We start from the raw sequence: 12283 nt of genomic DNA on the forward strand, positions 1-12283 counted from the left end.
CCCATTAATAAAATGTCCATAGCAGAGTCCCCCTTTATAGAAATGTCCACAGCAGAGCCCCCTTTTAACGAAATTGCCACTACAGAGCCTACCTTTAATTTGAAATGTCCACTACAGAGCCCCCCCTTTAATGAAATGCCTATAGTAGAGCCCCCCTTTAATGAAATGTCCACTGCATAGCCGCCTGTAAAGACATGCTCACAGCAGAGCCCCCCTTTAATGAAATGAACACTGCAGAGCCCCCTTTAATGAAATGTCCACTGCAGAGCTGCTCAGACTCTCCCCTGCCTTGCCCTGCACTAGATCTCTGTACAGGCAGTAACACTGATTCTGTGTCCTGATTGGCTGAGCTGTTTGTACACATTCACGTGAATGCCCTCAGTACTCTGGCCTCACTGCCCTTAGCTGATGTCACAACCAGAAAGTCCCGCCCTCTTCAGAAAAAGCTGAGATGTATATGTAGCCCTATATCTCAGGATAGGAAGAAGCCAGAAGCAGGATACAGGTATCGTTGGAATCCTTGTCAAAGGCTTTCTCTATATTTTTTTGTCAAGTAACTTTACAACTATTCTTTAAAAGATTTACAACACAAGTCTTGTGGGAAAATATTAATACACCCCTTTAAGATGGGAAGACCCTTTAAAAGGAACAATCTAGGAGAAAATGAATGCTTAGTGTCATGCCTCGCGCAGGGCCTCGTCCAGGGCCTCGTCCAGGCCCCATCGTCTACCCTCCAGTCCATACAGAAGACACAGACCCCCGTATAATGCTGATAGCACTTGCAGGTTTATTGTATTGGAATTGCTGCATTGATAACGGATGTTAAGCAAATCTGATTTTATGCAGTGTCAGTATACAATCTGTGCCTATGTGCAGTCACACTATTACACCCAAAAAATGCTAAAAACTTTGCCCTCATAGGAGGACACAGTCATGTGACAGCTAAGCCCCGCCCTTAGGAAGGACTTAAAATATGGCGAGTCATCATGTATCATCATCACAATAGACATGTATATCATAAAGGTCAACAATCTGGCTTCTTATATGGCCATTGGAGAGACAGGGCCCAACCATGGGTGGTCCCATCCCTTTCCTTCATGGAGGGAGAAGTTCTGTCTCTTCTATCCATAGGAAGTGGGCTACATAGGACATTTGGCAAGCTCTGTGCAGCGCTGCGTAATCTGTAGGCGCTATATAAATAAAGAATTATTATTATTATTGCTATACTCCATTAAAAAGGATTTAAGTTAGTAACTAATTCCTAAGATAAAAGTTATGGATTGCTTGGGGTGTGACCAAGGGAACCAGCAGTGATCGGTAGACTTAAAGACCAAAAGATTTTCTCTGAAGTTATTCAAAAGTTGTCTTCAAGATTCAGAATTAGCTACAAGCACAATCCTGGGTCAGCAGGTTCGGCACAGTTTCGTATCGGAAGGAGAATCCACCATCGGTGGTGGTGGTGACTCTCAATGGCTTCATGGTGCTGGGTAGTGCCGCACAGCAGTTCCCCCAATGTAGAGTCATGCTTAGTTCACTCTTTGGGGAGCAGGTACCATGGCAGTAGTGGAACTGGAAGCTTCCTGGATGGACAATCCATTGGTTCCAACCCAACTCTTCGAAGGTTATGTTGAGGGAACCACGATGACATTGTGTACTTTCGACACCGGGTGCTGGAGGCCTCTGTAGAAGTTCCAGAGCAGAAGGAGACCATGGAACACCTGACCTCCGACCACGTTGGCTGGGACGGGTACTGTACACGAGGAATGGGGTATGTTCAGGCTGCTCTGAGCATGGACATGTGGGGCAATGGACCAGCAAAACAAAAAGACCTCTAGTTACATAATTCAAGAAAGCTGGAGCCAGGTGAAAGACGGTCCAATCATCCATCTTCTCCACCTTAGAAGTGGCCACAGTGACTGACTCTTCCTGTGAAAGGACCTGTATGTCCACCACATGGTGAAGAGCCTCCTCCATAATAATACCAGCCACAGGTGAGACAGGTTCATCATCATTACTCAAGTTCTCATCTCTGAGGGTTTTGGTCAATGGTTCTGTCACTTGATAAAGGGACTCAGTTGGGGTCGCAGAGTTTAAGGCACCTGGATCATCAGTGGACAGATTCTGGTACCAAGTGAAGTTGTCTATCGAAGACTCTCCAGTGAAAAACCAAAACTGCACAGATGAGACACGACGACTCAGAATGTGAGGAGATGGACGGAAGATGTAGGTGAAACTGTTGCCTCCTTCTGACTCTGTGGCATCAAGAGTTGGAGTCTCGCAGAGGACATCTGGAAGAAGGTCTTAAGTTTAGTATCTACACCAAGAAAGTCATCGATTCATATATAATAAGGCAGCCTAAAATATCTCAAAGAGACAATCCAGAAATGTCCACAGCAGAGCCCCCCTTTACAGAAATGTCCACAGCAGAGCCCCCCATTATAGAAATGTCCACAGCAGAGCCCCCCTTTACAGAAATGTCCAGAGCAGAACTCCCCTTTACAGAAATGTCCACAGCAGAGCCTCCCTTTAATGAAATTGCCACTACAGAGCCCCCCTTTAATTTGAAATGGTCACTGCAGAGCCCCCTTTAATGAAATGGCCACTGCAGAGCCCCCTTTCAAGAAATTCTCACAGCAGAGCCCCCCTTTAATTAAACAGCAGATCCACCATTGCTGTCAGGTGGGCAGTCCTGGATGTGGCACAGACAGCCAAGCACCACCCATGTGACAGAAGAGAACCTAATTAGCATAGTTGCATCTTAAGGCTCCATGCACAAGTCTGTGTGCTCCTTGTGCCGGGTGTTGAAGAGAAGGATTGATCTCTCCTCAGCCCTTCCCTCTCCATAGGGAGCTGAGTGGCTGCGCAACAAGCCGGGGCAGGAATAGGACCTCGCTCAGACACGGTGCGGGGGGACACGGTGCGGGGGGACACGGTGTGCTTACTGCCGTTTTTGTGGCTTGCTCACGGCTGTCATATGCAGGTGAATGGGGCCTAACAGCAGTGGTTGATGAGGAACAAAAATACAACTGTTTTGGGATTTGTGGGGCACCGGCATTATTGGTGGAGGTCTTCTGTAATTGCCAAAATGTACCTACAACCTATTTTGTACCTGTAGGTGCCTCCAATTCTGTATGAATTAGAAAAAATACATTTTTTGATGGTCCCTCATATTACGGCAATTATCTCCCACATGTGCACCACCATACGGTGACACTTAGATGTCTAAGCTCCATGGTCATGACTCCGCTACGAGTCTGTGCACTATATCACTTCTCCTATAGCAGTGATGGCGAACCTATGGCACGGGTGCCAGAGGTGGCACTCGGAGCCCTTTCTGTGGGCACCCAGGCTGCTCTCCAGAACAGAGTTTACCAGATAGGACTCAAATCTTTCTGCAGTCCCAGACAACTTGAGATGCTGCTCCCAATGCTCTTTAAAGATCTCACATCTTTGACAGATTAGAACTGCAGGAAGAGTGAGAAGGTGTGAACAGGGCTGGATTATCTTTGGAGGTCCCCTTGCCCTCCTGCTTTCAACTGTATCGGTGTCCCCAGGGGGTCAATTCAATTGAATGTTGTGGAAGAACAGGGAGCAAAATGTTACTGTTTAAATTGTCATGTTGGCACTTGATAGAAAATAAGTGGGTTTTGGTTGCAGTTTGGGCACCCGGTCTCCAAAAGGTTCGCCATCACTGTCCTATAGCTTGCCTAAGCCCTATGTGTCCTCCTCGTAGCTCGTGAACGGTGCAATAGGACAAAAGCCCCACCTATTGACACTGGACAGTACTACAACCGATACAATATTCCCATACACCAATTCCGACACACCGGGACTGTTGCGATGGTTTCTGCAAATTCCAAAATGTCCTAGAAAAGCTCTAGTTATTCTGGAAAGTCTAGACTGATTGTCATAGGGGCCTGGTTCAGTGTAAGTCAAAGTAGAAGTCATGGACATGTCTGAAATGTGGCCGATGACCCCCATGACAATAACAGAGAACGTGACTTGAGCAAAACCAACCTTCTCCAACCCAATAACAAGGAACACCATCTATGAATCAGCTCTCTACCCCAGTCCTGTATCTCAGTAGGTACCCAAGTGGCTTGTTTATCCCATCACTACCCACCATCCCCGGACTGGGTGCTTGGACACTACCTACCTGATGACGGGAACAGTATGACCTGGGACGTGTCCTCCAGCCCATGTTCTTTCTTTTGGCTGTGTCTCTTACGTAGAATCCTCTCCTCATATCTTACGGGACCATTCATATTTGGGGGCGTTGTTGAGGGAGTAGAGGTTGGCGGAGGAGACCCCAGTGCCTCCACGATCCTAGTCTTCACCTTGTCCAAGATATACTGGCGCTCAGCCTCAGGCATCTCACAGCCTTGGCTCGTCTTGGTGGACATGATGGCAAAGAACACAACAAGCACAAGAGCCATGGATGACATTTTTGGGTCAAGTTGGAGGAAAGTCCTACCAAGTGACTTCTTGATGCTGTCTCTTGTGTTCGGGGAGATGTCACTTGGGCTGTCACTTCAGAGTGTTCTGTCTTGTCTCAGTTGAGTCTGGGGCTTGGGTATGTCCTCCCTCTTGATGTCTCGCAGACCTCCTTGGACAGCTTTCTGCTGATTAGTCCTATATGCCATGGACTGTAGTTGTCCGTCTCCTGAAGTCTTGATGTCCCGCAGATGTCTCGCAATGCTCTGTTCTCCTGCAGATTTCTTGTACGTTATCAAAGTTGGCAATGAGAAGGAGCTGGGCACAGAGAAAACTATCTGTATCAGACGCCTGGAATGTATTGTTTGCCCCAGAGATAATGTGACCAGACCGCGCTGACCAGTCGTTTCGCATGGGAACAGCCACCCGCCCCTTCGGAAGGGACCTTGAGCCCAGTAATGAGAGACCAACTATTGACTTTGTTTTTATATTATAATTTTTATATTTAAGGATAAATCTTGTTCAGCTTCAGCAGGTGTGACCACGCAGACTGAAGCCAATGTTAGGTATTGTCCCTGGAGAGATGTGTAAACAGACCTTTGTGTATGTTGTTAGTAGCAGCAGGACTGTGATATATGGATTTATATTCTAGGATTGTATACTCTGCAAGTGCACTGGGGGCGTGTCCTCACACTGCTGTGCCCTCTCCTCTCTGCTGCCAGTGGTAGGTATTGTCCCTGGATAAATTTATAATCATACCTTTGTGTATGTTGTTAGTAGCAGCAGGACTGTGAAATATGGATTTATATTCTAGCATTGCAGCCTTTGCATGTGCACTGGGGGCATGACCTCACACTGCTGTGCTCTCTCCTCTCTGCAGCCAGTGGTAGGTATTGTCCCTGGATAAATTTATAATTATAGCTTTGTGTATGTTGTTAGTAGCAGCAGGACTGTGAAATGTGTATTTATGTAGGATTGTAGCCTCTCCACTGAGGGTGTGGCCTCACACTGCTGTGTTCTGTGCACTGGACTGTTCCATAGTCTCCTTCTGTTTTCAATGACTACTTTAGTAGGGGAAGCGGCCTGTCCCCAAGGCTCCCTCTATGGTAAGTGCACCCAAGGAAGTGCCTGATATTTCCATGAGGTTTAAGGCGTCTGTGTGCGGTTTCTGTCCAGATAAGACGGTGACCTTGATAATGTATCGGGGAGAAGGTTTCCTGTGAGATATCACCACACTGAGATTATTATTATTCTTCCTCTGCTGAAATGTGGCTTTATTTTATGTAATTACAAGCTGTAATCCCGGAGCTGCTCCGGATAGGAAATAACTGCTCTTAGCTATAACAAAATAGAAGGGGTTCACAAAAAAATGTTATATGTATCTATCTATCTCTGACTGTCTCTGTGTCTCTCTGACTGTCACTAACAATCTCAGTCACTGACTGTCTCTGTCACTGACCATTTCTGTCTCTGACCGTCTCTTTCAGTGACTGTCTCCGTCCGTCTCTGTCTCTGACATTCTCTGTCTTTGACCGTCTCTTTGAGTAACTGTCACTGACCATCTCTCTCTCTCTGACCTTCTCTGTCTTTGACCGTCTCTTTGAGTGACTGCTCTTCCTGACCATCTCTCTCAGTGATTGCCACTGACTGTCTCTTTCAGTGCCTGTCTCTGACTGTCTCTTTCAGTGACGGTCACTGACTGTCTCTGACCTTCTATGTCTTTGACCGTCTCTTTGATTGACTGTCTCTGACCATCTCTTTGAATGACTGTCTCTAACCGTCTCTTTGAGTGGCTGTCACTGACTGTCTCTTTCAGCAACTGTCTCTGACTGTCACCTTGTCTGGGGAGATTTATCAGAAGTGTCTGAGGGCACAACTGCTCTAGTTGGCCATGACAACCAATCAGATCTCAAGTTTAATTTTTGCACAGCTGTTCATAAAATCTGATCTCTGGATCTCTGGATGGGCAACTGGTCTGACATTTCTGATAAATCTCCCTATCTCTGTATCACCTCGTACATTAGCGTCTTATACTCATTGCCCCTAGTAACTAGCGATGTGTCGTTCACGAACAAGCCGTCTCCCATCAGTGAATGGGTTCCAGTGCTTTATACTTACCTTTTATCTATTTTTATACTCCACCTACCTTCTTAACTGTCATCCCTTTCTTAAATTATAACTCCCCAGTGATGTTTACACTATAAAGATCATTTTTAACCCCTTACTTTATATTTTTGCTGTTTTAGCTCCTATCACTCAGTGATGGTCAGTGTTAGATTCCAGAGTGTGAGCGGAGACTCTCTGAGCAGACACTTCATGATTCCTCTGTGCTATGAGATGCTGTGTGCTGACAATGTGCTTAGATTATCAGGGTACAAGGTTTATATACACTTTCATTTACCTTCTGAACATTCTACTAACATCTGACACATAGAAAGGGAGAGATGAGAAAAATCAGAGATGATGAGATCCATGAGATGCATATTACACACAATGACACTCTCAGTAAGACACAGAGTCAGCTCTGCAAGCGGCAATACACACGCACACACACACCTGACACACAAGGCGTCCATACCTCCCTTTGTCGCTCCAGATACATCAAGAGGCTTAGGCCTTTTCATGGATTTGGTGGGCAACACAGACAGAGAGCAAAACTACAGCAAGTTGGACCTGGTGTAGTTTTGTGTAAATATTTCCCCCCTTGTCTGTATGTAGCTTGTACAGTAAGTCTCTGCACACTGCTGCTTGCTGGCAGGATGGTCTTGTAATGGAGCTGGTCTTGTAATGCAAGAGGGAGGGGCATAAGGCAGAGAGCACTGCAGTGTGCAGACAGGAGAAGCTATTCATAAGAAGAATCCAAACATAGTCAGAAGATTGATGGTTGTATCCAAGGGCAACCAAAATTGTATACACCAGGACTGATAGAGACCGGTTGGAATTATATCTGTGAGATGTTGTATTTTTGTTAATAACAGTGAATTAGAGAATGGGTTATTTTGTTCTCCTGAGTATATTTAAGAATCTTGTCTTCGTGGGAGGAAAACCCCTTTAATACTTATATTGACCTTTTTGATACTTGATCAATTTTGTTATTACATATGTATATACCACACGTAAAGTTGTTTATTGGGTTACACATTGTTATAACGAATGTCATTGTTTTATATGTAGGTGTTAAGATTTTCTGCATAATGTTTAGTGTTTCCCTGGGGATTTAACGAGATCTCACGATGTCAGAGGTTTGGCGCTCGAAAGAGCCCATCGCATAACAGCAACGTGCGCGCGCGCCTGTGCGGTCGGTATCCTTCTAATATAGTTAAGATTGACCTCCACTCCAGTGAGTGGCGTCTTCTTATATTTAGATTACTAAATGCAAAAGTTTATTAGCAAAGGCCAAAATCAGAGATGACAAAGGGTGGAGACAGTGTCGGACTGGCCCACCAGAGAACCAGAGGATCCTCCGGTGGGCCCCTTCTAAACCCAATACTGAACCCCAGAGGTCCATCAGAAAACACAACAATTTGGAGGCTGCTAGAGTAAATTTCCTGGGGTGATAATGAAGAGTGGGCCCACAGATTGATTTTCACTGGTGGGCCTAAGGAAACCCATTCCGACACTGGGTGGAGAGACACAGAGATAGTCACACATTTTTTAGGGAACGGAAATCCCAACTTGAGCCAAAAACAACCAGTCTCCAATATACAGAGTCATACTGATCCTACTTCAGTGAGTGCAAAATTTTGTTTTATTTTTAACAGTATTGGAATTTCTGTAAAAACAAATCCCTTTTACCCTCTTTTATGGGACTTGTTCTATTGCTACAATCTGCTGAAAAACTACAAGGGAACCCGTCAGCAGGTATGACGTGGCATCCAGTGTTAAGTATGTAATCATACCTGTGAGAATTGGACTTTTGTAACTTCTTCAAGTGCACAGGGGTTGTGTCCCCCCCTCACACTTCTGTGCACTTAGATTGTGGAGCCCCATAATCCTTCCCCTTTGCTATGAGTTACTGCTACTGTATTCAAAAAAGCCTGCAGCAGGGATGCAGAGAGCACAGAGCACAGCAGTGTGAGGAACCGCCAGTGCACATGGAGAAGCTATAATACTGGAATATAAATCCCTATTTCACAGTCCTGCTGCTACTTACAATTTAAATAAAGCTCTTCCCCAGGGACAATACATACAATGGCTGCTGACAGGTGGTCACACCTGCTGACAGATTCTCTTCACAAGGAAGACTTTGTGAATTTTTATGGTCTTCGGGACCTCATGAAGCTACTATGTCCTTTGCTTGTCTTTTGTTACTGGAAATATAACCTATAACCAGATAATAGCCAATCTGAGCTGTGCCAAAAAGGTTATTCTATGGAGGTGGTCCCCAATTACATATCTTTTTGAGTGGATTTATGCATTTTCTATAGGTGTGTTTCCCCAAAACCTAAAAATAAAAACAATTGGGATCTATTCCCTCGAGAATAATCTCTAGAAATCCTCCTAATGATCTGCAGGTATTCCACAGTGGAATGTGACTACTAAATCTTGAAGTGGACGCGTTACCTACAAACCATAGATGGGACTTCAGAAGTACCTGTGCCCATGGTTGTTAATTCGGCAGCTGCTTCTTGAGTTCTTCCTCGATCTACAACATCGGTGTCCAACTGGTGGTTCTCCAGCTGATACAAGACTCCAACACTGGGGATGTCCTGAGACCCAAAGGCTGGACACCACCGATCTTCATGAAGAGGTCACGGTCACAACTAGTTGACCTACTATGACAGTAGCCCCTTAAATTTTTGGAAGACCCTACGGGGGACCGATTTAGTTAAAACACACCTATAATTTTTGTGCATAAATTTTTGTGGTTGGTTGACATTCCCTTATCCTAAACTTCTTTGTCTTCTTGGTTCGTTTCCATATTTCCAACTTGTCCGTGTCGTTCAGCAGTCGTTCCGCTGGTCTAGAAGGACTCTTCTATGTGTCTTGCAGTCTTACAGATGGGATGGGAGGGATGGGTGGAAAGATTTAGGTTTATAAATAAATTAATAGTGTGGAAAGTACCGGGGTCTAGGAACCACCGAGCCTGAGCACTTGTCGATGGTATGAGCACGGCTCTGCCTAATAGAGCAACACAAGCTCGGAAGTAGTGCTAGCACTTATAGAAGAGATAACAAAGGGTAATACGCCAGACGATCTTCTTACTGTTCTTCTAAAAGGCAAAAACAAAGATAACATTGGTGACTGGAGGGTGCAGATTTTGATTAGTATTGGTAGAGTCTTAGAGGAAGTGTCCATATGGTTGAGCTCCTTAACTGTAAACATTTTACATGCTAAACCAACCCCCTTAACCAAGGTCATGCTGAACAATGAGAATACTAGAGGAACATCCATTGAGATGAGGCTCTCAGGACAATATCAAGATTTAAGGTTCCATGAGATGATCCAACCGTGAGGAGCTAATAGAATGGCTTTGCCAATGAATTTTACGTATGCACCATTTCTGAAATGTTTTTTCCAAGCACCCAACTTAGGACTCCGTGTGTGTTATTCTGGCTAATAAGCCCCTTCTCCCAGCCCTAACCTACAGCCTGATTATAGACCCTTGTACTCCGCCAACCCGGACCATGGCCCACGGCTGATAACTGCTCCTCGTGCCAGTGTCTCTCGACTCTTGGCCACCCCCTACATCAGGAACACTTCATGAGGTTGTGACTTTATGGTCACCTTGAAGCAAAGTCTAGATTGGGCTTAAAAATGGAAAACCAGAGAGGCCACTTTGACAATGACAGGAGTGGCCCAAAGCCAAATCGGTTAGGTGGCATCTCTTATTGTCCAAAATCCTCATGTAACGTAGGTTCTGTAGGTTCTGAAACCTTATCATCCACTATTCAATACTTGGTTGATGACCTAATCATTAATAATGGGACTTCCAGTACTATGAGTAGAGTCAGGTTTTTGGAATATTGTTGTTGGTCAATGACTATATATGTGACAAGCCAAGACATACACTGTATACAGATGCTGGTGGGAGCTGTGTGTCGTTACCTTGTACAATGAGACGAGCTTCTGAGCGCGTTTTCCCAGCAGTAAATCGCACTGTCCCGGACATTGCAGGGTATGTGTTGTATAAGGTGAGCTTGTGCCGATTGCCTCTGGCCTCGATAAACACATCGCCTCCATTGTGAAGCATGACGTTATTCAGACTCCATTGTGGGGGTCTCGATAGAGGAATGGACACCTCACACTCGAAAGAAGCCGCATTGGGAGCCGTCACTTTCACATCTCTCAGGTTTTTATATACCTGGATGGCTAGACCTGAAATCAACAAAGTTAGATACTTCTGTCACCATGATAGCTCTGCTGTCCTCTATGTGCATTGTTATTATATTGATATCCGCTATGAGCTAAATCACTACAACTTATATCTCCTACAAGGCCTGTATACATTAGATGTCTGGGCTTGTGGCTCCCATGGCTGGTCAAATATATATGGAAGTCTTTAGACTTATGATCAGCCATTTTGGATTTCAGTTTAACGCCATTGAGCGCTCACCCTCCACCATCAGCCGGCCTGAGGTCTGGCCTCCTGAGGTCTTCATAGTGTAGACATCTTCATCTTCAGGCCCCACATCATTGATGAACAGAGTCCGATAGGCATCTTCGCTGGAGATCTGGAACTTGTCAGAAGGCAGAATGACGTGGTCGCCTTTCATCCAAGTGACAGGAGCTCGGGCTGGATTGACCTTACATTCAAATATCACACGGTGACCTTGCAGGGCCGTCTTGTCCCTTAGTGATTTTACAATTCGGACAGGAACTTCTAGAAGAGAAAAATTCGTATCAAGGCTCAAAAGAAACTACAAATATTACTGAAAATGGAAGTGAACACCAAGCTGATGCCACTTCTATCCTGGCGACTATGGTACTTGTGCCTTTTAGTACCAGAAATTTGTCCACAGTAGATGTCACCTCGCTTTCACTAGTCTCTATGACAGCTCATATGAAGGATGTGAAATTAGAATATCAGCAGAATTTGATAAATCACCATGTAATGTAGCACAGGTTCCTAAACCTGCCATGTCATGTTATTGTGTCTGGATTTTGTGATTTAGAACATTTTGCTTTACCTTTGACTTTGAGTTTTGCTCGTGACTCGACTCTTCTGGCTCGAAAGAGAATCTCTCCAGAGTCTTCACACTGAGCGCCACAGATTAGAAGAAAGTGTCTCCGTCCTGCAAAAATAAAAAATATATTTCAGTGCGTAGGAAAGGTGACGAGTGAAGTTCTGACCCGGTAAGTCATAGCTGGGCCTAGACATAGGAATAAATACCTTCCTGACGGATCTTTGTGGTGGAGGTGACTTTAATTTTTTCCCCATTTTTGAACCATTCTCCTTTGGCCTGGGCACAAGATAATTCGCAGATGAATGCCGCATTCTCGTTCTCCACTATCTCCACATCTTGAAGATCTCGTAGCACTTGTGGCTCCTGTTCTGTGGGAGGAAATATACAAAGCATTTACCACCTTCTTCCTAGATATAGAAAAACTATTGGCCCAAAGTAATGCACAACTGCTGCTAAGGTCTACATCAATGGAAACCTCACTCTGTCCCCAGTCCAGGCTCCTAGAGACCTCAATCCAGGCTTTTCCCAAAATTCAGGCCCCGGGCAGATGTGCAGATGCTCTCCTCTTTACTTCTTCTATTAAACAACAACTTTTAATTTGTAAAAGGAACGTACCAAAACCCATGAACAATGTCCTCCCTCAGGTAGCGTTTGAACCCACCATGAATTTGCCAGGATTACCATATTCTAAAGATTAAAAAAAAAAATCAAAACTGTTCCTA

General features: G+C 44.9%; 2 protein-coding genes across 3 annotated transcripts in view; both read right to left on the bottom strand.

The window, feature by feature from the left end:
* Positions 1 to 764: 764 nt before the first annotated feature.
* Positions 765 to 4875, bottom strand: INHA (inhibin subunit alpha). The gene is made up of 2 exons (XM_072122296.1): positions 4157 to 4875; positions 765 to 2288 (listed from the first exon to the last, which is right to left on the bottom strand). The coding sequence occupies exons 1-2, from the start codon at positions 4443 to 4445 to the stop codon at positions 1381 to 1383; spliced, it is 1197 nt and encodes a 398-aa protein (XP_071978397.1). The 5' UTR covers positions 4446 to 4875; the 3' UTR covers positions 765 to 1380.
* Positions 4876 to 8159: 3284 nt separating this feature from the next.
* Positions 8160 to 12283, bottom strand: part of OBSL1 (obscurin like cytoskeletal adaptor 1) — a 43810-nt gene continuing 39686 nt past the window's right edge. For both annotated transcript variants that reach the window (XM_072122293.1, XM_072122294.1), the window contains 5 exons: positions 11768 to 11929; positions 11565 to 11669; positions 10991 to 11257; positions 10483 to 10752; positions 8160 to 9646 (listed from right to left, as the gene is read on the bottom strand). In XM_072122293.1, the coding sequence (XP_071978394.1) occupies positions 9636 to 9646; positions 10483 to 10752; positions 10991 to 11257; positions 11565 to 11669; positions 11768 to 11929 (815 nt within the window). In that variant the 3' untranslated portion in view covers positions 8160 to 9635. The remainder of the gene's footprint in view (positions 9647 to 10482; positions 10753 to 10990; positions 11258 to 11564; positions 11670 to 11767; positions 11930 to 12283) is intronic.

The sequence above is a fragment of the Engystomops pustulosus genome, chromosome 8, assembly GCF_040894005.1.
Source record: "Engystomops pustulosus chromosome 8, aEngPut4.maternal, whole genome shotgun sequence".
Taxonomy (NCBI): domain Eukaryota; kingdom Metazoa; phylum Chordata; class Amphibia; order Anura; family Leptodactylidae; genus Engystomops; species Engystomops pustulosus.

What these genes read in the sequence shown, in the direction of transcription:
- INHA (XM_072122296.1), bottom strand. Translation starts at nt 4,445, where the DNA reads ATGTCATCCATGGCTCTTGTGCTTGTTGTGTTCTTTGCCATCATGTCC. An exon ending in CATACTGTTCCCGTCATCAG is followed by an intron (nt 2,289 to 4,156) that starts GTAGGTAGTGTC and finishes ACCTTCTTCCAG; the next exon opens with ATGTCCTCTGCGAGACTCCA.